The following is a 27,640-nucleotide window of genomic DNA, read 5'->3' as shown; positions in this document are numbered from 1 at the left end:
TGCTGGGCGTTGTAGTTCGCAGCGGGTGTCCTTCTCTCAGACCCCGCCCCCTCCCTAAACCACGCCCAGAAGGGACTGACAGGCTGGTGGCAGCGCTCCTTGCCCTAGAGACGGCACACAAGGGGTCTGGGCTGTGTGACCCTCTGTCTGCAACGAGGGGCCTCGCCTTGCTCAGCCTGGGGCAAGAAGAATGTTGCAGAATTCACACACAAAAAACATGTCACGTTACAGTACAGTAACCAAGTCCACAGTGGGGCACCTGTCACTGTGATGATGTGGCAACACAGAGTTGTGAAATCTGTCACCATGACAGGACATGGGTTCTCTGACCCCTCCGCCCCCCAAAAAAACCCTCTGTTATATCACGATGTATTGATGCTGTCAGGAAATCCATCACCGTGTCCTGGCGTGGTGACATGGTGTCCCAAAATCTTGTGATTGTACCATAGTGTCATTGTCAGGAAAACCCATCATCATGTCTTATCCCAGTGGCACAGTGTCAGGAAAACCATCACTGTGTTGTCATGTCATGATGTGATGATATACTTTTGTTCTGAGATTAGGACATAGTGCAGTTAAAAACTTACCGTGTTAAAAATGTTGTTTAAAATGTTACCATGTAATGCCACTGCCACTTCCACGCAGTCTTAAAAAATAACCACTATGCTGTTATATGTGATGATTTAATTCCATAAAGAAATCATGTTGTGCAAAGATTACAAGAAAAAAGAAACTGTGATATCACTATGTATCCACACAAAGTAGTAAGATTGCTAAAACATGTTATCAGGTCACAATAAAATGGAACAATGTCTTGAAAAATGTCATCATAATATAGGATTTGGACATCTTGAAGAAAATAGCATCACACCATGATATGATGATGCACATCTCCTCAGTAACACTAACTGCTATGAACACATCAAACCCATTCTCCTCTCCCTGCACTGCCTTCCCATAGACTATCAAATGAAGTTCAAGGTCTTGGTCCTTCTCTTCAAGACGCTCAATGGCCTGGCCCAGGGTATCTGAAAGATCACGTAAAGTTCTGAGATGAGGACTGTTGTCAGCAACTTTGCTCCTCTGGTACAGAGAAACTTGACAGTGGAAAAGCTCATCTATGCAAGACACAAAGCTTTCTCTGAGGCTTGCCCAAGACTGTGGAATGAATGCCCCCAGCAATTAAAGACCATCATAAACCTCACCACCTTCTGCTCTAGGTGCAAGGAGCACTTCTTTGACCTTGCCTTCCCAACAAATGTATAACAACTTGTATATTTGTTATCAAAAAACATTTCCTAAACAAAACAGTCCACGGCATATACTTCTCCCCCTGAAGGGAGGATGAGACAACAAACCCATCACAGATGTTAGTCATGTGGCTTAATGCACTACTGGAAGGCACTCAGATACTACCTTGGTGGGTACAGTAAAGAACCTGAACAGAATACATTAGAATAGCATGTTTTACAGGTTTGGATATAATTTTATGACGGTAATAAGATCTTTCACTATGCAGAATCGCCCCAGTAAAATCACGACAATCCCTTTAAAATTCCAGACAGGTGGCCACCCTGGTTTAGTATCATACAGATAGATCATAGGTAGGGCTCCGTGTCTGTAAGTGGTTGTGGAAGTCATGAATTCCGTGACTTTCCATGATCTCTATGACTTCTCAGCAGTCCCGCAGCCAACTGCACCAGTGCTGCTTGGGTGGCCCCAGGCATCTGGCCCACAGCATGCCTGGGTGGGAGGGGAGGAGAAGGAGGTGCAGTGGGGGGAGAGGGGAGCTTGGCTGCCAGTGGGTGCCCCCCAAAGCAGCATTTCCCCCCACCCCCCAGCTAAGATTTAGTCTGGGGTATATAGTAAAAGTCATTTTTGAATTTTAGTTTATTGCCCGTGACCTGTCCATGACTTTTACTAAAAATACCCATGACTAAATCATAGCCTTAATGATAGGTACTGAGTAGGATAATAGATAGATCGATAATACTTTGCTTCTCTGTTTAGAAGTCCTAAATCCTACGCTTTCAAAATGCATGAGTCAGGCCACCAAAAAACCCCATGAGATATCTTAAAAATACTGTGATTTAAAAATAATACATTTGGGGGGGTTTGTTTTGTTTTATGGTGTCTGAATCTTTAGGGTATGCCTTTCCAAGCTTTTCTCCGCAAACACAAGGGCTAGAAACTTACATTTTTTAAAAAATGGCAGTTGAAATAATCATAGGACTCCTGTAATTAGGACTTAAAGAAAAAACACCCAATATTTTGAGATTCACGTTAAAATTGCAAGAGTAGGCATCACAAATCAGATTCTCATGTTGATTCTCAAAGTAGCTTTTGATGTCCTCTATTTCCCCTTTTCAGACTTTAGGAAGATCTTGTAGGTTTTTGCTTTTAGTTTTATTTAACATTTTTGGGTATGGAGAGACAGTTTTCGCAGCATGCCAGTCTAATCCCTAGGGACTCATTTCATAGCCCAGACTTTCTCAGTTTAAAATGCTGTATCTTTTGCTATCTTCATGCTGAACTTGGCAAATTTTATTGTCAAATAAAAGTGCAGCTGTGTAGCTGGGCCATAGAGAGGCATGATGTAGCTGATATAGATCTGGATCTTTAGTTGCATCTTGTATATTGCCTAGGGGGAGGGAGGGAGGCAAAAAAAAAAAAAAAAAGCCGAGTGCTGCCAGCCAGCTGAGCAAATTAAAAAAAAAAAGTGATCCTGGCGGCGCAAAATATCGGGACAAAAATTGCGTCCCAACCAGAGATCGGTGGGGACGCGGGACAAACAGCTCAAAATTGGGATGATCCCGATTTTATTGGGACGTCTGGTCACCCTGCCAGAACACCAGGCATTCCAGTACTTCTGGGAACAGCATGAGCCCACACTTGCCGGCTTGACCCTGCTCCTGCCGGTGTGACCTTCCACACACTTGACCTCACATGTATTATGCAGGACCCCATTTTGAAGAGCATTTCCTACCACTCCCATGGACGTGACCTTGCATGCACAAAGCATGCAAGGTCACAGTGGTGGGAGGCTAAGTGGTGCTAGGGTGACCAGACATCCTGATATTATTAGGACCATCCTGATATTAGTGGCTTTGTCTTACATATGCAACTATTTCCCCCCTGCCTCCCAAAAAGTGTCCCGATTTTTCACACTTGCTATCTGGTCACCGAGTGCTCTTCAGAATGGTGCCCCTCGTCCGTGATACCAGACAAAACCACGTCCAGTTTTGTCTCAGTACTAGAAAGGGACAAAACCATGGAAAAAGAGGACTGGTCGGCTTAAAACCAGATGAATGACCTGCCTAAAATTGCAGGTGGTATATGTCTATGTAAAGACATTTCCACACAATACACAGTGGTTTTGCCATACAATTTTCACATTCCCCATGACAAAGAAGTACCTTCACCTGGTGCAACGGAGGCAGCCTTGATGGCCAAGTTTCTACAGAATTGCCAATGCCAAGCTTTCAAAAATCATTAGGCCCTGAAACATCATGAGATTGACTTAAAATTCAGAAAACTTTTTATTTGCCTCCAGCTTTTAGAATCTTTAGGGTGCTCTACAGGCTTTCAAGCTTTTTTTCCACAGCCACAAGGGGCTAGAAACGATATAGTGTGTGTGCACGCACACATATATAGTGTGTTTGTGTGTATGTACATACATATATCTAGTCTGTGTGTGCGTGCACATGTGACCGTGTGTATATGTATGGTGTGCTGTGTATATATATATAAATTAAAGCAGAGCTTCTTACAGAATCAAATGACTCCAGGATCTGGAGCTTCAAGAAAACCACCAAACATTGGGATATTATTGTGAGAACTAGTGACACTGAGTAACAGTGCGGCATGGCCACTATCATGTTGGCTATGGGACAGGGTGGCAGGGGCCACAAGTTAGCCCTGCCCTCTGCCAGCCTGGACTGGCCCCACCCCTTGGATGCAGCCCTTTGCCTGCCTGGGGGAGGGGCAGCTGCCTCTGTTTATGATGGGCGGGGCCATTTCAAGGGCAACTGACAATTTTTTTTTTTACAATTTCAAATTGTATTTTTTTTTACAGGAAATGCCCTCAAAATGGTGAGAAACCCCGGAAATTGTGAAATGAAAAGTGTAAGAGATCACCCTGGGGCGGAGGAGCTGCAAGAACTACTTCCGGGTCAGGGCCTGTACTTGCCCCGCCGCGGCGGGGTGGGGGCGTGACCTTCCCGCAGAAGGGGCGGAGCGGAAGCGGCCATTTTGTGCGGAGTGTGCAAGGCGCCGGCGGCAGCTGCAGGAGACACCACCCGCTCGCCCCTCAGCCCAGCAAGATGCTCTCGGTCCGCGTGGCTGCCGCCCTCGCCCGCGCGCTGCCCCGGCAGGCCGGCCTGGTGAGAACGCGCTGGGCGCGGGGGGAGCCGGGCGCACCCGCCGCTGCCGCCATCTTGGAGTCCGGGCCTGGGGTGACATTGAGAGGGGCCCGCGGGGCTGCCTCCTCCCCCTAGCTGGAGCCGGACCCCCGCCATCGTCCTCCTCTGGCTGGGTGCTGCGGGGGGCTCGGCTCCAGCTAGGGCAGGCCCAGCCCGGGTCCCTAGGGGAGGAGGAGACGGGCTGGGGGGCAAGCGCGGGGCTGAGCTCCGGGCTGGGGTATCCCTGGCACCCTCCTATCCCGGAGCAGGCCACTTGAAAGCCTTGGGATCTCGGTGGGGGGTTGGGGTGGGAGTGCAGGGGTCTCTGAGGCTACTCAGCCCCAGGCAGTGACCCTGGTGAAGGTGAGTGGGGGGCTTTGGTGGCTTCCCAGTCTTATTGGCCTGGCATTTGCTTGTGTTAACTTTGTTTTTGGACAGTCCTCTGGAAGCCTTAGTGCTGCTTTCTGTTTTGTGCAGTTCGCCTTTGTGGCACTAGCTTTTTTGTTGTCGTCTTTTACCCAACTCATGTTAATCTCACTTATGAGGGTGAGAACTTCAGGAGGACACTCTCTGCTTAAATTGATTCCTTTTTTTAAAAAAAATCCCAGTTTCTGATAGTGCCCTTCTTAAAATCCCTTTTTGAAAAAAAAATCAAACCATCTTGTGGCTTAAAAACCGTTACAGAAAGTAATTAAACCCATAGTGCTGTGAGTGGTAATCACCTTGAAAGCACTTCTGGAAGGTGCTCATATGCTACTGTACTGAGGACAGTATAGAATCCAAATGTAAAATGCATTAAGTAAATTAAAAATAGGAACTCTTCACTAGCTACTTTTAATTATACTAATCTTGGGCCTGATCCTTCAAACTGTGTAGGAGGCCTTCTATTGAAGTTAGTGGGGCTCTGCAGGGGGTATCGCCAGGAAGCAACTTGTGAAATTGAGGAATTGGGTGTTGGGTTTCTCTCTGGAAATTTTGTTCATGCAGATGGCTTTCAAGGTGGTGGTGTCCTTTAAAATATTGTGTTCCTCTTGCATGTTTTTACACAGTCACTAGAAACCCAACATAAATTACTGACTCTTTAAACAAAATGCTTTTTGTTGTTAGGTTTCCAGAAATGCCCTGGGTGCAACATTTGTTGCTACAAGGAACATCCATGCCTCCAAAACTAGTCTTCAAAAAGCTGGTGAGTCCAAAGAAACTTCTGAACATAAGACACATGCTGTTCATGCAAATTCAAATTTGCTAACCAAATGGCAATATTCACAGCAGATAGAAAGATGCCCTTGCAAAATAAGTTCAACATTTCAGTTTGTAAATGTCTCCCATCTCCTTGTTTTGTGGAGATTTGTTTATATCAAACGGTCTTTTAGAGGTGTCATAGATATTAATATGTACCTTAGTTATTTTGTTTGAATTACTTGGTCAGTTGTCAATGGTATGCTCAAACTAGAGGGAATGGTATAGTAGTCTTAAGCATCAGATATAGTGTACCTAGACTACCTGGAACTGAAGGTTGAATTTAGCCCTTCTAAGAGATAAAGGGAGTACTATGCAGAAGAGCTTTAAAGTCTTAAGCCCCAGGTTCTTGTTGGTTCAGTATTCGTGCTAAAATCATGGCTTTCTCAAGAAGTGCTTGGGTTTGACCCTGTGTCCTTGGCCATAGTTTCCCTGTCCCTCCAGCAGTATGCTTTGTCTGCTTGCCTGTATTTTTCAGTGCTGCTGTATATGACTAGTCAAATGGTTTAAGACCTTTCAGGATGAATGACATTTTATAAAATGTAAATGTCTTAACAGCATGGGCCTAGCTTGTCTGTCCTGCTGGTACAAGCTTTTGACCTTAGTTTGGCAGTGTATCATAACCAAGTTCTAATGGAGTAAGATACAGCTCGTTAGATTAACCATAAATTAAAACCAAGAACTAAGTAGACTAGATTAATCCAGTCTGTTTAGTTCTTTGTTTTAATTTTCCCTTGCTTTGCAATAATGAAAATAAACTGTTCAGTTTCTTCAGTTGTACTTCCATATGCTAATGCAGCACACTACTACAGTCTTTGAGTTGTGCGTTTTAGGAGAATGTTCACTTCTTAAACTATCTGCCTTTTATGGGAACACTTCTCTGGCTTTTTTATAAAACCTTGTTTCTGCATTTACAGAATTTTAATATTTACCTAATCCATGTGAATGCTATACTAGTCTAGCCACAGCAGAACTAAGTTTAGATTCTGCAACTGTATTAGACTAGATGCCCCCAAATGGAGCCCCGTAGCATTTTGTCACTACCTATCCAGCTTCTAACCCCTCAATGGGTCCAAATCTAATGCTTTCATCCTTTTTGGAGAATTAAGCGGTTGTCTCTTAATACACTTCAGCGAGCATCACTCCTGAATTCATCATGCTGCCTGACAGAGGCACTGTGCTGTTACGGTAACAGAAAATTCCCATTTAGATATGGGAGCAGATATGGCTACCATTGGCTGTTTCTCCCCAGCAAGCTGTCGTTTTAAAGAACAGTTGTGCCTAAAATCTTGCATTATGCCTGGTTTAACTTGTATTTTCTTGAATTAACGGTACTAAATTCGTACAACTGCTTTAACAAGGTACTGTTCCAGTTTAAAATTATTTGTTCTTACCAGGCACTGCTGAGGTATCCTCTATTCTTGAGGAACGTATTCTGGGAACTGACACCTCCGTTGAGCTAGAAGAGACTGGGCGTGTGCTGTCAATTGGTGATGGTATTGCTCGTGTATACGGCCTAAGGAATGTTCAAGCAGAAGAAATGGTGGAGTTCTCTTCTGGACTAAAGGTAAACTTGATACAACTAAAACTTTGTTTCAGTCTGAGGGTTTCTATGATGCTAAAAGTATCATTGGAACTTCTCTGAGATTCTGCTTGATAGCATACTATGTTCAGAAGCACTTATCCTCTACTTCGTATGGGAGTGCAGGGAATATTTTGAGTAACATTTGTTGTGGAGACCAGAATTTAAATTGCAATCGGAACAATAATGTTATGGTTTTTAGTGTTGGTATTTAGTCTCCCTTAGATGTATTGCTGTCTTGCTTTTTTATTTCTTCACATTTTCAATTACCAGATAAGTCTTAAGATGGAAACTAAACAGAACAGGTGAACTTGTGAGGGTCTGAAGGAGGGGCTTCCCTAGCTTCAGAGAATGTTCTTTAGTTCAGTGAAGGAATGTAAAGTAAAAAATTACCACAGCTGAATACAGTGCACAGTAATTAGCTGGATTCAGGAGTCAACAGTCCAATAGGAGCAAAGCAGTGAGCTGAGCATATTTTTCTGCTCATCACAACACCTGTGAGTGCTGGTTAGTAATTCCTAGTGTCTAGTAATTTCTGAGTGACTTTTGTTTTCTATATGACTTGTCTCCAAAATAATGGGAGGGCCCTTGAACTTGATACTAGAAGCCCATGGCTACTCTGTTTCAGGGAGTGAGGTGGTTCTTTTAATTTTGGCAACCCCCCTTCTCAAAGACTACACTTTCCAGGAAAAGAGTTCATTCAGTATGTGCACCAAAACTTTCTAAAGGGGGTGTTATTTACCCCTTTGAACTGAAGTTTCAGTTGTCATAGTGCTGAAATATTTCCCTCAAGGTAAATTATCAGTACATCTTAGAGCTAACAGTCTGTCACTTTTTTGCTATTCTTAATCCAGAATTGCTTGCTTAAGAACATAAGAATGGTCTGACCCAGCATGACCAATGCTGCATCTAGCCCAGTATCCTGCCTTCCGATTATGGCGGGTGCCAAGGGTTCAGAGTGAATTAATAGAGCAGGGCAATTATCCAATGATGCTTCCCCTGTTGTCAAGCTCCAGATTTTGGCAGACAGAGGTTTAGAAGCAGTCAGAACATGGGGTTGCATCCCTGACCCTAATGGCTAACTTCTTTTTTTTTTAAACCCACTTATACTTTTGGCCTTTATAATATTCCCCCCCCCCTCCCCCCCCCCCCCCCCCAAGGAGCTCTACAGGTTGACTGTGCGTTGTGTGAGGAAGCACCTTGATTTTTTTTTTTTAAACCTGCTGCCTATTAATTTCACCAGGTGACTTTTGGTTCTTGTGTTATGTGAAAAGGAGTAAATAACACTTGCTTTTTCCATAACATCCATCATTTCATAGACTTTTTTATCATATCCTCCCTTAGTCATCTCTTTTCTAAGCTGAACAGTCCCATTTTCTTTAATCCTTCCTCTTATAGGAGTTGTCCTATATCCTAATCATTTTTGTTGCCCTTCTCTACCTTTTCCAATTCTAATATCTTTTTTAGAGATCGGGTGACAAGAATGGATTTATATAATGGCATTATATTTTCTGTCTTAGTCCTTATCCCTTTCTTAATGGTTCCTAACATTCTGTTAGCGTTATTGACTGCTGCTGCGCATTGAGCAAATGTTTTCAGAGAACTATCTACAATGACTGAGATCTTTCCTCTGTGGTAAGGGCTAACTTAGACCCCATCCATTTTATATGTATAGTTGAGGTGGCTTTAAGTCTCTTATCATTCAGAATACCTTCATTTTTTTTCTAATTCTCTTAATTCTCTTAATATCTGGTTAAATTGTTGCAAGAACTAACTGAATTCCTGCCTGCATCATGTTGTTCCATAACGGCATCACCTCTGTTTTAGGGTATGTCCCTGAACTTGGAACCTGACAATGTTGGTGTTGTCGTGTTTGGTAACGACAGACTGATTAAGGAAGGGGACATTGTGAAGAGGACTGGTGCCATTGTGGATGTTCCAGTTGGTGATGAGCTCTTGGGCCGTGTTGTAGATGCGCTGGGTAATGCCATTGATGGAAAGGTAAATGTGGCAAACAAATATTTGTTTGCCTCTTAAATTATATAGTGACACATGCTTTGTGCAGAGCTACAAAACCTTTCTTTGCTTTCAAGGGTCCACTTGGTTCTAAGATACGTAGGAGAGTTGGTCTAAAGGCTCCTGGGATCATTCCCAGAATCTCTGTGCGTGAGCCTATGCAAACTGGCATCAAGGCTGTGGATAGTTTAGTACCTATTGGCCGTGGCCAACGTGAATTGATCATTGGTGACAGACAGACTGGGTAAGCAATCCGTGTCTTCTGAAGCGTACTGTTTAATGTCTAAGCTGCTAAGGAGCTGTTTCTTTATGGAAGAAAAGGTTGAATATACAAAGTTAATCTGTACATGTGGAGGGAAGAAAACAAAGTAACTTGGACAAATTAGCCCATCTGAGTTCTCACTTTCTACTACTTTGCAGCAAAACTTCAATTGCTATTGACACAATCATCAACCAAAAACGATTTAATGATGGAACTGATGAGAAAAAGAAACTATACTGTATATATGTCGCAATTGGTCAGAAGAGATCTACTGTTGCTCAGCTGGTGAAGAGGCTTACTGATGCAGGTATAAAGAGTTGGAGAAAACACTGGAATTCTCTAAGCTGACTTTCCAATTCAGCTTTTACACTAATACTATTCCTTCTGTACATTTAATAATGGGTTAACTGGTTCAACTTGATTAACTGGTGCAAATGTGTTAAATGTCATGGGAGTGCACAAATCTCCCTAAGAGCAAACTGTCTGCCGAATCTCTGATGCACAAGAAAAGAACCAGCTTGATTTCAGATCCCAAATTGTGTTTTGTGTGTTCTTTGGAAGGTGCTGAGGCAAGCATGGAACCTGACAGTGCTCCTGTCTGGGTAGCTTTTCAGAGTAGAACTACACTATTGATTTTAATTTCTAGCCAGCCCTTCTCTTTGGCAGTAGGCTAGTAACTATACCTGAAACATGCTGTGAATTGTACACACTTCAGAAAGTAGATACATTTCCTGTGTCTACACTTCATGTGCAGATGAGTTTGCACAAAATAAATGGGGCATTTTAAGAGTAATGATAGCAGGTGAGGCTGAAGGAAAGACCATAATTGTAGTCTCATGGTTAGTAACTACAAATGTTCCAGGTCAAAAAGAATGTTTTCCTTTGCTTACCTCTATTTTGAATTCAATAGTCTTTCCTGCTATTGGAAAATACCCAACACTGACCATGGAGCTGTATTGCTTTGCTTCATGGGCAAGTGGTGTCAACTTCTGGCACGGGGAAAAAGGTTGAACTCTGCTGTGATACGTTCTCATGCTAATGTGCTGTAGTCCCATGGAGCAAAGGGCAGTGATATAACTTTGCAGAAGCTGAGAAATTGTTCCCTTGGAGTCACCTGAAGGAGCCCTTAAGCTTATGTATATTTAAGCAGATAATGTAATACTATAGCAGCCGCTTCATCTCAATTTAAACTGTAAATGTATCTCCTTAGAGGGAGACCAAAACAGTGACTGAATTAGTGACAGACTTCATAGCTATTCTAACGGGTTTGTGTGGGATTTTATTTTCCTCTGTCCAGGGAAAAATAAGTTTTACAAGATGTAGGCCAAAGATTGTTTTGCTTGCTGATCTGTGCATCTTAATTTGAGATTGGTAATTTGACTAAAGATACAGTACATGTGAACATTTATCGGATGCAGTCCTTAAAGAAACCTATCCCGATACAAATTTTTCTGCAGCAAATTCCCTAACTGGGGAGTCAGTAACTGAATTGTCCTTTTTGTATTTGCCAAACAATTACTGTTCTAGTAATATGATCTCAGCTGTCAATTTTTATATCCAACCGGGGTATGTAATCTAAGAGGAAGAGTCTAAAGGGGTTTTTAAACAAAATAACATTTATCAATAACTGTCTCAAACTCTTTTCAGATGCCATGAAGTACACTATTGTGGTTTCTGCAACAGCGTCAGATGCTGCTCCTCTTCAGTATCTGGCTCCTTATTCTGGTTGCTCCATGGGAGAGTATTTCCGAGACAATGGGAAACATGCTTTGATCATTTATGATGACTTATCGAAACAGGTAAAATGAAATATTCACTATTTCAAGAAACTGACAGCTTTGGGAACTTAACACTGGAATTTAAACAGATGTACGATGTAGACTTGTCATTAGAAATTAGTTTCTAAAGGCTTTCTAAAGCCTTTTTCTTTATTTTTATACAGGCTGTTGCCTACCGTCAGATGTCTCTGCTGCTGAGACGTCCCCCTGGTCGTGAGGCCTACCCTGGGGATGTGTTCTACCTACACTCTCGTCTCTTGGAGAGAGCAGCCAAAATGAATGACTCCTTTGGAGGTGGCTCCCTGACTGCCCTTCCTGTCATTGAGACTCAGGCTGGTGATGTGTCAGCCTACATTCCAACTAATGTAATCTCCATCACTGATGGACAGGTAGGATTTAAGGATCTATTCCTTGTGTGCTGGTGTAACTGGGTGATCTAATAAGTAATCAACGCTCACTATTAAAGTGCATAAAGTCTGTTAGTATCTCAGTAGAAACTCCAGAAATCTGTCTTCGCAGATCTTTTTGGAAACTGAACTGTTCTACAAAGGCATCCGTCCAGCCATCAATGTTGGGCTGTCTGTTTCCCGCGTAGGTTCTGCTGCCCAGACCAGAGCCATGAAGCAGGTGAGCATAAAAGAACTTAAATGTTACTAGAACACTTACTGCTTAAAAACAAGGACCTTTAGGTCCTGTCCGATACTCCTTTTCACTTCCTTTTGCTAGCATTTAAGATCATAGCTTGAAAAGTAACTGCACATTAAAACTGACTTCACTATTTATTTATATAAAGCCAGTTGTAAATAACTGTTAACGCTCAAAGAATAAACCTCAAGAAACGGACCTCAGCATTCTGATTTTGTAAATATTGGTGGAGTTATAGAAATCCCACTCTCAATTTAGACATGATGAAATCCAATCGAAGTATCCAGACCTGAAGGTGGTATCTCTGATCAGACTTGTGGTAATCTGTTTAATCAAAATATGAAGGTGGTTAATGTTAACTTCAGCTTTAATGTAAATTGCACATTTATTCTCCACTGAAGAGTTTACTTCAGGATGCAACACAGCTCCACTACCTGAACTTCTGCTTACCTTCTCTCTCTCTCTCTCTCTCTCTCTCTCTCTCTCTCTCTCTCCTTTTTGATAGCCTGATTTCTTTTCTTCTCATCCTTACACCATTATGGTGCTCTTTATGCTTAAAAGTGAATTTAATACCCATCATATGGACCTGAAATGAGCTCGTGTTGCTCTGATAGCTTTCTAAGGAAAATAAGTTAGAGGATTTTAGCTGCTTGCAAAATGTGGCATATAACCAAACACAATAATTTTTCTTGTATTTTAGGTGGCCGGTACCATGAAGCTGGAATTGGCTCAGTATCGTGAAGTAGCTGCTTTTGCTCAATTTGGATCTGATCTGGATGCTGCTACTCAACAGCTGCTGAATCGTGGTGTGCGTCTGACTGAGCTTCTCAAACAAGGACAGTATTGTGAGTTCCCAGTCTTTATACAACACTTAACTAGCTGGGGAAGAAACAAGTCTGGGTCTATAGCAAGGTCGGACCGGCTGCAGCCAATGTGAAACGCTTCAGTCCTTTCGGGTGACTTCTGGTTCTGATATGGTGTTGCTAGGCCACTAGAACTTTCTGACTACTAATTATCAGGTCAGCTTCTGTGAGTAGAGCTAGGCACATCAGGTCAGCTTCTGTGAGTAGAGCTACAGTAACTTGTTCACAACTACTCAGGTTTGTTATGTGCAGAATACACAGAATGCAGTCTTCATTATTTTTTAATCCTCTTCTCACAAATGTGCAGGAGTCCTTGCAAAGCTCACTGTATAACACTGAGCTGTGTTCTGAGGCGAGAAATACAGATTGGCTAACACTACACTTTTCTGTGCAGCCCCCATGGCTATTGAGGAACAGGTTGCAGTCATCTATGCTGGTGTAAGAGGTTACTTGGACAAACTGGAGCCCAGCAAAATCACCAAATTTGAGAGTGCTTTCCTAGCCCACATTCTGAGCCAGCAACAGACCCTTCTAGCCACAATCAGGTATGTGTGTCTTCAGTGTTCCCACTTTTATTTTAAAGGTGATGTATGCGTAAATACTCCAAACATAAAGACTAAGATTCTTATTGGTACATAACAGGGAAGTCTTGAGCATTGAAATTGGATTTTTAATTGTGTAAGTAGTCACCGTTAAACGTATTAATCCCTTCCTTCTCTATTTGAAGGATAGCAATGGAGGGCATATGGCCTGGTCTTTAAAGCATATCTGAAGCATATTGGATTATCTTGAAGTAAAGGTCACTGGCAACAAACAGAATCTCATTTAACCTAGATACTGAATTTGTGCCAGAAGTGTACTTTCATTCTCACCACAACTGAAGTCTTACTGATGTTTCCACAAAATATTACCTTCAGCAGTAAACCTTAACCTTGCATTCCTGTTCACTCATTTGCTAGCCTGCCACAGACCTCCCACTTAATAGTTAGCAAGATTCTAGATAGCTGTTTTTTGTTTTGTGTCAAGAGGGAGGGGTTAGGGAATGATCTATTATTGGATCTGAAGTGTAATTCATGCCTGTCTTTTTCTAACAGGACTGATGGGAAGATCTCTGAACAAACAGATGCCAAGCTGAAAGAAGTAGTCACAAACTTCCTGGCTACCTTTGAAGCATAAACACTTAACTGTTCTAACATGCCACACTATTGGTCACTGAATTCTAGGGCTCTAACTCCATTCTTCAGAAGTTTAAAGTATGTGTGACTTGACTGTACAGATATCTCATTGAGAATAAAAGGTTCCATGTAAAAAAGTTCTAGACACTCAGTATAAACTGACACCTTTCTATCCAGGTATTCTAGGTGTGTATACAGAAACTACTAAAGCAACACCAATTTAAAAATATAACTCATAAAACTCCCTGAAACTTTCCCCACTCATTGAAGTGCTGTTTATAATCCTGAAAAGAATGTGGAAAATATCATAAGGCTAAAAATTGTCAATATTTAGATCACATTTTGCTTAATGTAAAAGTATTTTTCCAGGGATGGCAACGAGAATCTAAAGTCTTAAAAGCTAAACTGGGTCCTTCCTGGCTCACTTATCAATAGAAATAGATTCTGTAGCTGAAATGAGCTCAGATCCATGATGGGCTGGTGGCAGGTCCCCAGATCATAATGACCAGTACTGGAAACCACTTAAATCACACTTTGTCCTATAGCTGTACTGGCTCTGCCGCATAAAGTATCGGCTCGATGCATGTATTTGGAACCTGGTGAAGCATGCATTGAGTTAGGACTGTCTAGGAATCTTGAATATGAAGCTGTCGGTCTCCTGATCATCATCCCACTTTACAATCCTCCCTTCTCCCACCCAGTAACCAAAAGCCTGTATAAATGGAGTTTGTAGCAAGTCGTGAACTTGAATTGAGGCTGAGAATTTTATCAGCATCCCTATCTAACGCTTTTTGGGACACTTCCTAGAACAAAGGGTTTCTGAATATAGAATATCAGGGTTGGAAGGGACCTCAGGAGGTCATCTAGTCCAACCCCCTGCTCAAAGCAGGACCAACCCCAAAATATGTTCAATTCGCTAATGCAGAAAACTCAAGAGGGTAAAGGACCATTCTAAAACTCATGCATATGAAAGGCCCAGGAACTACTTATCCCCACTAAACACTGAAACACTAATTTCAGTTTGGGGGGGCAGGGTGTTTAGTAATTTTAACTGTCTCTTACACAAGGGAACTGCGTTTACTGTAAACTTGCGATTTCATAGTTGCTTTCAGCTGTGGCACTAACGGTTTCTACTGCTTGAGGTACAATACACACAGCATGTGCCAGTAGCTGGTTGCAGCTTCACATCTGTATCATGTGATCTCTTCCACTTTTGTAAGAGTTGCTGTTTGAATCATGTCAAAACTAACAGCAAGCAGAGGAAGCAACCAGTAATAAGACGGAGATGATCTTAAGGGTGCTGTACCTGTCTTGTTGCACTATATCCACTCGGGAGTTCTGTGGGTAATGAAGAAACATGTCCTCCCACAGATTCTCTTGCCTTTCCAGCAGAAAAATGCTTCCCGTGGGGAAGCAAAGAGAAGCTGCCCTAATGCTTACTCACCCCTCCCTGGCAGCATGGGTAAGTCATGTTGGGGGGGCGGGAATGCCTAGGCTGCCGAGCAGCTGGGTCTGGGTCAGATCAACCCCCAGAAACTCCCCTAGCTCCAGGAAGCTCTGCACTATGGGTTGGGGTCCAAGGCTCAGCAGAGGGGGTGGGGGAGGGGAGGGGAGGAGTCCAGGTGCACAGGGGTTGGACAGATGGGGGCAGCAGCTCAGTGGACAACAACCCCTCCCCCCACTTGTCCCATTACTCCTCAGTCACAAGGGGAGCGGTCACTATATGGGGAGCTGTTCTCTTCTTCTCCCCCCCCCCCCCATATCTGCCCAACCCCTGTGCACCTGGGCCCTACCCAGCTGTGCTCTGACTCCCAGCTGCATGCCGCCCCACCCCCCACTGACCCTCTATCCACCCTTACCTGGACTTTGCTGCAGAGTCCCATTCCCCCTGCATCCAGAACCCCTTCACCCCAACAAGCTCCTGTGCATCCAAATCTCCCCTGTTCCCAGACCCCCCACTGACCTGCTTGTACCCATATTATGCCACACAGTATCCTGGTACTCCTGGGGGAATTCTGCACCAAAAAAACTAAACTCTGTATACAATATTTTAAAACTCTGCTTATTTTTATTTTTCAGAACACCACCCTATAAATTGCACCATTTTCAACTATTTTGAAATTACAAAAGTATTTGGAAATGGTGTGATTTATAGGGTAGTCTGACAAAATTTGCAGCATTTTAAAATATTGTACGCGTAAGTCCCTGAGGAGTAAACAACCGTCAACACTTTTCTCCAGGCATTGGTTCGGGATCACTGAGCAGCCTCGAGCTTTAATTTACAGTAGTATTTTAAGTGCCTCAATAGGCAGATAAATTACACTAAGCACCTACAGAAGCAGGTGAGTACGCAAGCTGACTACTGTAAATTCCACTAGCGGTCTGTATACTGAAGTGCTTAAATACGTTATGTAAAGTTGCTACGTAACAGCAGTCCAACTCTTACTAATATGTGATTGGAGCAAATTGCAGTAGAAGCAATCAGAGTTCCCTCTAACTTTCATCCATGTGCAGAATGAATTATGGCCATAGCAAGGTCATGTGGCTGTGCACCACCAGTAGAAACAAACCTAGATATATATTTAAAAAGTTACTGTAGGGATAATTACTCTAGCTAGGACAGGATAGGCATTTTAGAACTCACTACTCAAAATTAAATTTAAGCAAAAGAGATATAAAACTTATGAAAGGCATAGACCAGTCAAAAAACTAAATGTACTTTGAAAAGTGTCAAGTAACACCAACAATAATACAAGCTTGTGGTGGCAGGTGACTGTGAAAGATAATGTGTAGCTGAGAGAGATCGTGTGAGAGATTGACATATGCTGCCCGTTTAAGTAGTTTTGCACTCAGCAGTCTGAAGCCTGCTTGTTTAGACACAGCAACAGATGTCAGCAAGCTCCCTCTCTCCTGAGTCCTGTCATGTCCCATCCCCCTCTCCTGCTCTGTAGAGATGGGGTAGAGTGGTGAAGGGAGGGGGACACTGACATCAATGCCCCCTTTCTCCATTCTTCTTCCCCCCCCCCCCCCCCCCCCCCAGCAAGCAGGAGGCTCCCGGGAGCAGCTGGCCAGGGGCTCTAAGGCAGAGGGCAGGAGCAGCATAGCAGTGCAGGGAGGGACACCTGAAGTGCAAGGCACTTGGTAGCCTGCTAGGTGGGCTCCTGGCCACGCAGGTTAGTGGGAACTTAGGAAGCAATACTCTATTAAAATTGTTACATAAAATTACCACCTGTTTAAAATAGGATGGCTATAACGCACAATGCTCTCAAAGCAGCGTATCAATATGTAACTTTCAGGTATACTGTGCTTTCCTTGCATGTTATAAAAATGTAAGGGTCCGCTACCAGTAACATCTTAGTCCATATTCTTCAAACTCTGGGGGAAAATATAACTGACCTAAAACTCTCCAAAGCAAGTATTTATTAACCATCAGGAATTTAATTTGTACTGCTGAAATAAATCATCCTACAAAAGAACCCTATTACACTTCAGACAAAACTACAGCCTTTAGCATCTTCATAAATAAAATTTAAAAAAAAAAGAGCTCTTAAGTTCCTCATAGTTTGGTGAGTCCAATGTTCTCAAGAATTTGCACCATAATATTCAACTGCTTCATCCTTTTGCACCACTGCTAATTCATTGTCAAAGTTCTGTGTGGAGCAATACTCCACTATCTCAGCATGCTGGGATTCATGGCTGAAAGCTCTTAGAAGTGGAAAGATGTGACTATTTATCTTGGTGAAGTAGTAACACAAACTACTAGGATTCTGTAGTCTGTTTTCGCTGTCAACTATCTTGTATGTTAGCATAATAGAAATGTTTTGTCTACTGCAGGAAAATGCATTGGGACTGAATGTTCCCTAGGTTCTCACTGCACAGCAAGTGTCAATACCTGCCAGATGTAGCACTTGTCTTCAAAGTGCTTCACAAACATTAATCAATACAATATTCCTGAAAGACAAGTAGGTAATATCCCCTTTTATATAGTGTCTGAGGCTCATCTTAATTGAACAGATTTGCCCCAGTGCTAGGGTTAGGGTGTTCCTAGCTCCCAGATCTGTTCTCAGACTGCCAGACTTTATCCAATTTATTAGAGCATAAGCTTTCGTGGACTACAGCCCACTTCTTCGGATGCATATAGCTATATGCATCCGAAGAAGTGGGCTGTAGTCCACGAAAGCTTATGCTCTAATAAATTTGTTAGTCTCTAAGGTGCCACAAGTCCTCCTGTTCTTCTTTTTGCGGATACAGACTTTATCCAGTTTCCACATTCTACAGAGACTAGTTGCAGAGCAAGTTGTTAGGGGGCTTATTTCTTCACCCTCTCACTTACTTGGTCCTTCTCGCATGAACAGAGAGCAACAATACCTGAAATCCGAAGGTGCAAACAATTCAATGTTTATTGGGGAGAACTTCCAGCAAGGATGATTGCAGTTTCCTTCCTCAGTGTACCCCATCCCAGCTCTGACACCACAGACCCTTGGCTGTGTCCCTGTCATGGTTGCCTGTTGATCTTTTACTCCAAAAATTTCAGTGGAATAGAGCAGACCTCTGTTATGCTTTGTCCCAAACAAAATAAAACTTAATAAAAAACAAACCCAGAAACATTTTACGTAAGTATTTAAAGTACCCTTTATTAAAACTTTAGAAAAATAAAAGTGTGGAAAGGTGGGGGGAGCAGAGGGTGAAGAGGTGGAAAGAAACCAATTAAGCCTGCTAGGTCAGTTTAAAGTATAGGCTACCAGCAGCAAATTAAGTAAACTGAGAAAAGAAGAAAAGGATATAGTTAGCTCTGAACCAAGAGTAGGCTTCCTGGGTTGAAACAACCTGGGGGGAAGGGTTCCCAACTTTCATCCTGGCTCTGGGAGAAGAGTGGGGGTTGTTACCTGCTCCTGCAAACCCTGCCATTTTTCACTTTGAAACCTTTTCTTTTTTCTCCACTCCCCCAGGTCCAAGTCCCAGCTCCTGTCTCTAAAGGTGGTCTGTTAACTCTGCTTTTGACTCTAAACCCTGTTGTGCCAGATTATCTTTAACCACCGCTTACTAATTTACAACCCTTCAGCAGCCCTTGCTGAAACAGCACCAAACTTGAAAGATTACTGGCAGCTTTCCATAATGCTGCCCTTACTTCAAACCTCTCACAAGTGGACTGAAGTGCCTCCTTTCCCTGGAAGGCATTTAGTTTCAATGGGCAGGGACCTTTTTTCACTACCCATATACCAAAGTAGGGTGGGCTCCTTAGCCAACCCCCGTCCCTCTGGGTCCCCAAACACTTCCTCCATTTCCTTTTTAATTTTATCCCAGGCTGACCCCTGCACCTGGTATGGGCCCTGGTTCTTATCCATTTATCCAAAAAATCCTTTACCCTGGTGTTGACGTCACTAGACCTCACCCTAGGTAACTTGAGAGGGTGGAAGGCCACAAAGTGTCAATGAAGCCTTCCTGCACTAGGCCTAAGTGAACCAAACTCTATCCTTCCATGTTTAAACTCTAATCAACCTCAAAAGCCAGGTGCAATTGGAATATGTAAGCAACCAGTTATCTGTGTGCAACCCCCTGCTCAAGCAGTAATAATGAGGCCTGCATGTTTCTGGCTGAAGGGAAAAAGGACAAGATAACTGTTTAAAGAAGTTACTAACAAGCTAGGCTTATAGCTGCCAAGAATGACTTAACTATTACCAGGGACGGGAGGGGCAGAGGGAGGAATGGGGGGGAGAAAGGGAGGGCTAGAGGGGAAAGGGGGGGTGAGGCTTAACTGCAAAATGTATAAAAGAAGAAAAACTGTTCCTGTTAATGTGCTTGATCTGAGACGTGCCTGTCTCCTTGCACCGCTTTGGGATCCCAAATAAACTTTGTTTGCTTCTCCCCCTGGTGCGTTTATTGGCGCGAAGCACACCGGGCAACGAATCCGCTGTTGCTGTCCTCGGGCACCCCTGTGCTGGCAACAGTTTTGGCGCCCAACGTGGGGCTCAAGGCTGAAATTTAGCCTTGCCCGGACCCCTCTCGGAGGTCGACAGATTGCGGCGACGACCGACGCCCAGCGCGCACTGGTGACTTTACCAGGGGCCTCGGCAAAGACGTGGTTTGGTCGACCCCGGAGGGCACAACGGTGCAATGCGCTCGAGTAGTGGAGAAGCAGCTGCGGGCGACGGTGGGGAACCGGTCCCGTGGATAGGGCGACGGTGCAGAACCGGACCCTTGGATAAGGTAGGAACAGTCCAGTGGGGACTTTATCTGTCTTGACCTGGGGACGCCCAGTGTCTACCTGTTATGACCTGGGGACGCCCAGTGTCTCCCTATGGGGCAGGGACAGAGTATGGCAGGCAGGGTAAGGTGTACACCCTTGGAATGCATTCTGGTGAACTGGAAAGTGTTTGGATCGGATCCGTTGGTTAAAAGTAAACTGAAAAGATTCTGTACAGTAGACTGGCCTCAATATCAGCTAGAGGACCAGGAAAGGTGGCCACCGGAAGGATCACTTAATTATAATACGATCCTTCAATTACTTCTGTTTTGTCAGCAAACGGGTAAATGGAATGAACATATGTATGTACAGTTGTTTATGTTGCTAAGAGATAGGTTAGATATTTTGCAAAAGTGTAATTTGACTCCGACAGGTTCGGTAGTAGCTATTGTTAGTCCCCAGAACCCCCCCACAGCTGTAATGGCAGGTCCGGTGTCCCCTTCGGCTATTACACCCCCACCATATAAAGACAAGGTGTCTCAGGTCCCAGAGATTGCCCCCTCGGTGGAATTTTATCCGTTGGTCACTGAGACTGTGGTGTCCAGACATGGCTCAGATAGGAATCAGGCCACTACTATGCAGGTTTACACCCATGTGCCTTTTAACCCGGTGGACCTAGCAGCCTTTAAGGTACAGGCAGGGGAATTCTCTACAAACCCAAGCAAGTTTATCTCGGTCTTTGAAGGGTGCCTGGCTAGCTGTAAGCCTGACTGGGATGATTGTAATGTCCTTATGCGGACCCTGCTGTCTGAGGTGGAGCGTAATCAGGTTGTGTCTAAAGAAAAGGAAAAGAGGCAAGCGAAAATGATGGTCGCAGCAGTACAGGCCGGTGGCAGGGGAAAATTCCAGGAAGGTGGAAGGGGCTGGGGAATGAAAGGATGTGGGCTTGGGCGCCCTGGCTCACAGGAAAGGCGTCTGGGTCGCAACCAGTGTGCCAGATGCCGAAAGGAGGGACATTGGAAAAATGAGTGCCCCGAAAGAGAAGGTACCCCTATGATGGCAGCGGAGGATCAAGAATAGGGGTGTCAGGGGAGACGGACTATCCTGCCCCCGGAACCCTGAGTAAAAATGCGGGTGGGAGATTCGGACATAGACTTTTTAATAGACTCTGGAGCTGCATGAACCGCCGTAAACCAACCCCTGCAGCTGCCTGTGGCAGACTCCCTCACAGTGGTGGGTGCCACAGGGAAAGGAACCAAGTGCCCAGTATATGCCCCAGCGGAATGTGCTTTGGGAAACAGAACTCTATCTCACAAACTGGTTTACCTCCCCGATTGTCCAACACTTCTACTAGGACGGGACCTGCTTTGTTGCTTAGGAGCCACCCTGCATTTCACCCAAGATGAAATAAACCTCACCTTACCTGCAGAGAATACCTGGATAATGACCATTGCAATTGAGCCTTCAGACATGCAAGCCCCAGAGTGGAGCAAGTGGGAAGACAAAAGGAGGGTTAAAAAGCAGCTTTGCTGGACAGTGTTGGCCCAGGGATTTAAAAATTCCCCCACCCTTTTCGGCCAGGCCCTGGCCAGAAACTTGGAGGAGTGGGACAATGAGGACAGGGTCCTCCTCCTGCAATATGTGGATGACTTGTTAATTGCTGCTGTGGGTCTCACCCCTTGCCTTAAAGCCACTGTGAGCCTCCTGAACTTTGTTGGACTCCTCAAAAGTGGGTGTGCTCGTCCTGGTTTGTTGCTCCAAAGCTCTGTATAGAAGTTATTTTACTGGAAGAGTTCATAATGGCAATGTGTATGTGTTCATTGTTGGGAAAAGGTGTATGAGTGAAGAATGGAAGTTTCCTTTGTAAGTTAAAAGAAGCCAAGAAGGAGAGAAGGAAAAAGAACAGAACGAGTTAACTGAGGAAAAAAATACAGCTAGCAAGCTCAGTCCAAAGATAAGATGCTGGCACCATCCAAGGACACTGCCCAGAGCTAAGACTTGGCCGACAGCCAAGAAAAGGGGGGGCCTGAATGTGCCCAAGCAACTATGAGATCTCTAAAACATTGCCAGGCATTAATGAAATGTGTTAGGTTTCTTTTCTCACAGATAAAAGAAGTGCTACCCAAAGACCCTAGCAGCCCTGCCATTCATTGAAACAAGGAGACTGAGTCTACGTAAGGTCCATCAACGAAAAACTGCTTTGGCTCCACACTGGAAAGGCCCTTTCCAAGTCCTGTTCACCACCAACACCGCTGTGAAGTACCAAGGACTGCCCATCTGGACCCAGGCTTCTCACTGTAAAAAGACCCCTCCACCTCGGGAGGACTCTCCGACTGATGATAAGCCTATTTAAAGACAGGGTGATGTGCTAGTAACCTCTCCCCTGTATGATGCTGAACCACACTGTTTCAGGAAAAGAGAAGAAGGAACACTTGCTTCATTGAAACCACAAAGTCCAGGAATTCCTGACTACAAAAGACATTAAGAACTGACCCTGGTGAAGAAACAAAGAATTATACGCTGGCAGGGAGGCTCTTACACCCCTGGCCTCCCAGGTACAGGCTGAATGTCTAGTCTGCCAAAAGAACAACCCTCGAGCTGGAGTGTCAGTGCCACCAGCCACTCTGGAACCTACCCCAGGCCCGGGGCTGGTTTGGCAAATAGACTTTACTGAGTTCCCCCTGACCCAAGGATTCAAATACCTTTTCATCTTGGTGGATCGATTCAGCGGATGGCCTGAAGCCTTCCCATGCCATAACAACACTGCCAAAACGGTGGCTCTGAAATTTGTCAAGGAGATCATTCCCCGCTTCGGCCTTCCCCAGTGGATGGAATCTGACAATGGAACACACTTCACATCCCAAGTTGTTCAGAAGATATCGGATGCCCTGCAAATCCCCTGGAAGCTCCACACTCCATGGCGACCGCAGGCCAGTGGAGTAGTGGAACGCACAAATCAGACACTTAAGCGGCACCTCTCAAAGGTCTGCAAAGAGGCTTCCCTTAAGTGGCCTGATGCCTTACCCCTTGTTTTGCTCCGCATTCGCGCTCTCCCAAAGGGCAGGTTAGGGCTCAGTCCCTTCGAGATTATGTTTGGAAGGGCATGGCCTATGAATGGTACACCGGTTCTGGCAGGGAAGTGGGAAATGGGGTGTGGCTTTTTATCTCAGTACATGTGCTCTCTGTCTGCTGTTCTCTGTTCTCTCCACAGGTATACCAGAGATTTGCAGCCTCTCCCACTGGATGCCCCTGTCCACTCCTTGCAGCCAGGCGATTCCGTTCTCGTTCGGACCTGGAAGGACAAGCCTCTCCAAGAGAAGTGGAAGGGACCCCACACCGTCCTGCTGGTCTCCCACACAGCAGCAAAGGTCAAGGGACACAAGAACTGGATTCATCACTCCTGTCTGAAGGCAGTGCCCGCTCCTGAATGGTGGACCGTCCAGCCTATGGAAAAGGACTACCAGCGACGACCTGAGACTTAAACTGTTATTCAAAAGACAATAAGGCCTGCTGGGAATGCCCTGTGGTCTCTCTGGACAGTCGCAGCGCACTCCCCGTGAAAACTCTAAGCGTTGGTTGTGTTTACTCTCACAGGGCCGGCCTAACCTGGTGGCCTGGCCCTTTTGTTTTTAATCTGCCTACTATTGGTAATTGATATTTTGTGGGTATTTGGGGAATTGTAATTGTTAGGCCCTAGGGTCACCTGCCCAGCATGAGTTCAGGTCCAGGGTCTGCCACAGTGGTACTCTTTGCCATAGGGACACTCCTTTCGTTACCTCCCGTTTCCCCCCAGGCACATGTGGGATGGAAAGGGATCCCTACTAACTTGGAAACAAACACATATGAATCCTTGAAGGTTTGCTTTGCCCAAGAGTTTAACCTCTCTAACTGCTGAGTATGCTCCCAAATCCCGCACCACGCAGCAGGGTTACCCTGGAGGGTGGTCCCCCAAAATTGGTCAGATATCTGCTGGGGATGGTTCAGTAGGGGAAGAAATACCTCGGGTACCCCCTTGTCACAAAACTGTACCATTGAATACCAGTATGCATTAAGGGACAACCCCTGGCCACCCCAGGCAGCGTAAATCTTTGTATGCCACCTCAGAGCCCATTAAGGAAGAAGACAGGTTGGGTATGATCTTCCTCCCATCCTATGGGGTGGGATGGCTAACCCAATTTTATCGTAGGCTCTCTGTGTTTCTCACCAAGTATGCCAATAAGACCTTAGCCATAAAAAAGAGCCTTAACTCAAAGCTATACCAGCTCCGGTTGCTGTCCCTGCAAAACAGACAGGCCTTAGATTATGTTTTAGCCTCCCAGGGCAGGGTGTCTGCCCTTATTGGGAATGAATGTTGTACTTATGTCCCAGAAAACTCACAGGACATTAACAAGCATGTCCTGTCGGCCGAACAGGCTTTCAAGCAGTGGAAGGCCCAGGAAAGGAAACCCACAGTTTTCGATTCCCTTTGAAGTTGGTTGTCCAACCTAGGAGGACTGGGGGGTGGCCCTGTGCGTCTCCTCCTCACTGGTGTGGTACTGAGCCTGGTCACCCTCCTCCTGATTGCTTGTTTTAAATTGCTCCTCCGTAAGCTTTGTGCCCCCCGTTCCCCAGAAATCCCGGCATACCCTCTCATTGAAAACCCCAGCTTCATAGCACTTAATCATATCTTGTCCACAGAATATGAGAAAACTCAGCCAAAAGCTTGTTGAGTATTCTCAAAGGAGGGAGTTGTTGACGTCACTAGGCCTCACCCTAGGTAACTTGAGAGGGTGGAAGGCCACAAAGTGTCAATGAAGCCTTCCTGCACTAGGCCTAAGTCTATCCTTCCATGTTTAAACTCTAATCAACCTCAAAAGCCAGGTGCAATTGGAATATGTAAGCAACCAGTTATCTGTGTGCAACCCCCTGCTCAAGCGGTAATAATGAGGCCTGCATGTTTCTGGCTGAAGGGAAAAAGGACAAGATAACTGTTTAAAGAAGTTACTAACAAGCTAGGCTTATAGCTGCCAAGAATGACTTAACTATTACCAGGGACGGGAGGGGCAGAGGGAGGAATGGGGGGGAGAAAGGGAGGGCTAGAGGGGAAAGGGGGGGTGAGGCTTAACTGCAAAATGTATAAAAGAAGAAAAACTGTTCCTGTTAATGTGCTTGATCTGAGACGTGCCTGTCTCCTTGCACCGCTTTGGGATCCCAAATAAACTTTGTTTGCTTCTCCCCCTGGTGCGTTTATTGGCGCGAAGCACACCGGGCAACGAATCCGCTGTTGCTGTCCTCGGGCACCCCTGTGCTGGCAACACTGGCTTGCCAGAACCTGCAACTACCATCATGAGAGTTTGCTATACCCCCTCCAAGCAGCTGCGCGGACTGTTGGGGAGGGGGACTTACAGGCTGCCACTCACCTATCCGATGCGATGTATCAGAGTCACGGCACCAAGATGTTAGGGGGTTTATTTCTTCACCCTCTCACTTCCCTGGTCCTTGCATGAACAGAGAGCAACAATACTGGAAGTCCAAAGGTGCAAACAATTCGATGTTTATTGGGGTTAACTTCCAGCAAGCATGATTCCAGTTTCCTTCCTCAGTGTCCCCCTTCCCAGCTCTGACACCACAGAGCCTTGCCTGTCTCCCTGTTCCCATTCCCCCCCTTAGCGAAACATAATTTCAATTTCCCCATCCCCCCTCCCCTTACTTCCTGATTGACTGCGGACTATATAGTAAAACTTGAGTTTTGCTTAGCTATACCTTAACCAATCATTTTACTAAAATTTAACTAACCAATCCTAACATATTGTAACATGATTATTTAACCAATTATATCCCACCACCTTAATTGGTCTACACCCAACAAAATTAATGATACAGCAGACAGAAACAATCCCAGAACCAGACACAGATTATACAGACAAACTATAGGAAAGTGACGACTACAGTGATAGAACAATACAAAAATGAGGATTTCACATCCCAGCTATTAATAAGTAAGTTCTTGCCAGACAGGATGCTATTAAACTAAGTTTCCTTTTACCTCTAGGCTCTTCCCTTTCTCCGGAGGTGATAAAAATATCAGGACAGGATTGTATTCCTAACAGCCCAAGAGCACCTGATTTCAATGTGACTGGTTTGGAATGTAAGGGTGTAACCGTACATTTCCCAGTTTACGGCTGCCTTTGCTGCTTAGCCTTAGCCCAAGAACAAGGCCTCAGACTGTTACAGTGTGAGAAGGCCCTTACACGGGCAGACAGTGATTTTAATTCTTTCTTTTATACCTCTATAACTAGCTAGGTAATAAAAATACACCTAAATTCTTAAAGTATAGGCCTTTGCAGACAGGCCTGAATATCTATATCCTAACACAAGTAAGTATAATTTTTTTGTTACTGTAGGGTCTGTAGCTGTGCCAGGATTTATTGACATTTTTTCACTAGGATCATTGGTGTATGTTGAGGTGTGTGCATCTCGTATATACAGTCTGGTGCACTGGTTCTCAACCTATTTACTATTGTGGGCCATACATGCATCTCTCTGTGTTACATGGGCTGCGTCCACACAATATATATACTACCTGTATGGCCCTGAGGATGTTACATGGGCCACAGCTGTGTGCTGATTGGGCCGTGGGTTGAGAACCACTGGTCAGGTATATAGTAAGATTGGGGGCTAAGGTAAGAATTTTACCCCCTCTTAAATTCTAATGTTGTCCAAAGGCATGCCAATGGTAGACAAGTGTAAATTCTGTTTCCTCGTGATGATGAAGTAGGCACTAAGAGGCACACAAAAAATATAAGTTAGGACTTCCAAAAGGTTAGCTGGAAAGTGAAGTGACATGCTTTGACCAGAGGATGGTGCTAGATGATTAACAATGCTGTTATCAGGAGGAGTACTGGGCCTGGAGAAACTCTTTGGGCTTGTCTATACTTACGCACTGGTTCGGCGGCAGGCAATCGAACTTCTGGGTTCGATTTATTGCGTCTTGTCTGGACGCGATAAATCGAACCCAGAAGTGCTCCCCGTCGACTCCGGTAATCCTGCTTAGCGCGAGGAGTACGCGGAGTCGACGGGGGAGCCTGCCTGCCACGTCTGGACCGCGGTAAGTTCGAACTAAGGTACGTCAACTTCAGCTACGTTATTCACGTAGCTGAAGTTGCGTACTTTAGTTCGAATTGGGGGGTTAGTGTAGACCAGGTCTTAGAAACAGGATTGCTGAACACAATGTGGTGACAGCTTTGATTCACAAATTGAGGATTCTCTCTCTTGTCTACACAGGGTGTTCATGCTCTCTCCGGATACTGGTATATAATCTTGAGCACCTATTGCATAAGGGGTGCTAGTAGACATACAAAAACTAAGGAACACATCTGAGAGGTTATCCATAAAGCCCTGTACACGTATTAGACAAGACTCAACCCTAGGAATCAAATAGTGCTGAAGAGCAAACTATTTTTTATCTCTGCAGTGGACTAGATTTCACTGCACGGCAGGAATCTTGAGAATTGCCC

General features: G+C 44.6%; 1 protein-coding gene and 1 long non-coding RNA gene across 2 annotated transcripts; both read left to right on the top strand.

Moving 5' to 3' along the window:
• The first annotated feature begins 4,070 nt into the window (after positions 1-4,070).
• Positions 4,071-14,211, top strand: ATP5F1A (ATP synthase F1 subunit alpha). The gene is made up of 12 exons (XM_008166055.4): positions 4,071-4,382; positions 5,508-5,586; positions 7,037-7,206; positions 9,049-9,222; positions 9,315-9,481; positions 9,658-9,806; positions 11,147-11,298; positions 11,442-11,666; positions 11,797-11,904; positions 12,623-12,767; positions 13,180-13,330; positions 13,880-14,211. The coding sequence occupies exons 1-12, from the start codon at positions 4,323-4,325 to the stop codon at positions 13,959-13,961; spliced, it is 1,662 nt and encodes a 553-aa protein (XP_008164277.1). The 5' UTR covers positions 4,071-4,322; the 3' UTR covers positions 13,962-14,211.
• A 5,544-nt stretch (positions 14,212-19,755) lies between these two features.
• LOC135972337 (uncharacterized) lies at positions 19,756-25,358 on the top strand. Its single transcript, XR_010588757.1, has 2 exons — positions 19,756-20,167; positions 23,356-25,358. It is a non-coding gene; the product is annotated as an uncharacterized LOC135972337 (long non-coding RNA).
• The last annotated feature ends 2,282 nt before the right edge of the window (positions 25,359-27,640 follow it).

The sequence above is a fragment of the Chrysemys picta genome, chromosome 6, assembly GCF_011386835.1.
Source record: "Chrysemys picta bellii isolate R12L10 chromosome 6, ASM1138683v2, whole genome shotgun sequence".
In the NCBI taxonomy this organism is placed as follows: Eukaryota; Metazoa; Chordata; order Testudines; family Emydidae; genus Chrysemys; species Chrysemys picta.
The sequence above is the reverse complement of the archived record's forward strand: the minus strand, read 5'-3'. Positions and strand labels throughout refer to the sequence as shown.

Bases quoted from the DNA above. Each gene is read 5' to 3' on its own strand.
- ATP5F1A (XM_008166055.4), top strand. From the start codon at position 4,323: ATGCTCTCGGTCCGCGTGGCTGCCGCCCTCGCCCGCGCGCTGCCCCGG. The intron at 4,383-5,507 runs GTGAGAACGCGC...TTTTGTTGTTAG, and splicing joins TGCCCCGGCAGGCCGGCCTG to GTTTCCAGAAATGCCCTGGG. The intron at 12,768-13,179 runs GTGAGTTCCCAG...TTTTCTGTGCAG, and splicing joins TCTCAAACAAGGACAGTATT to CCCCCATGGCTATTGAGGAA.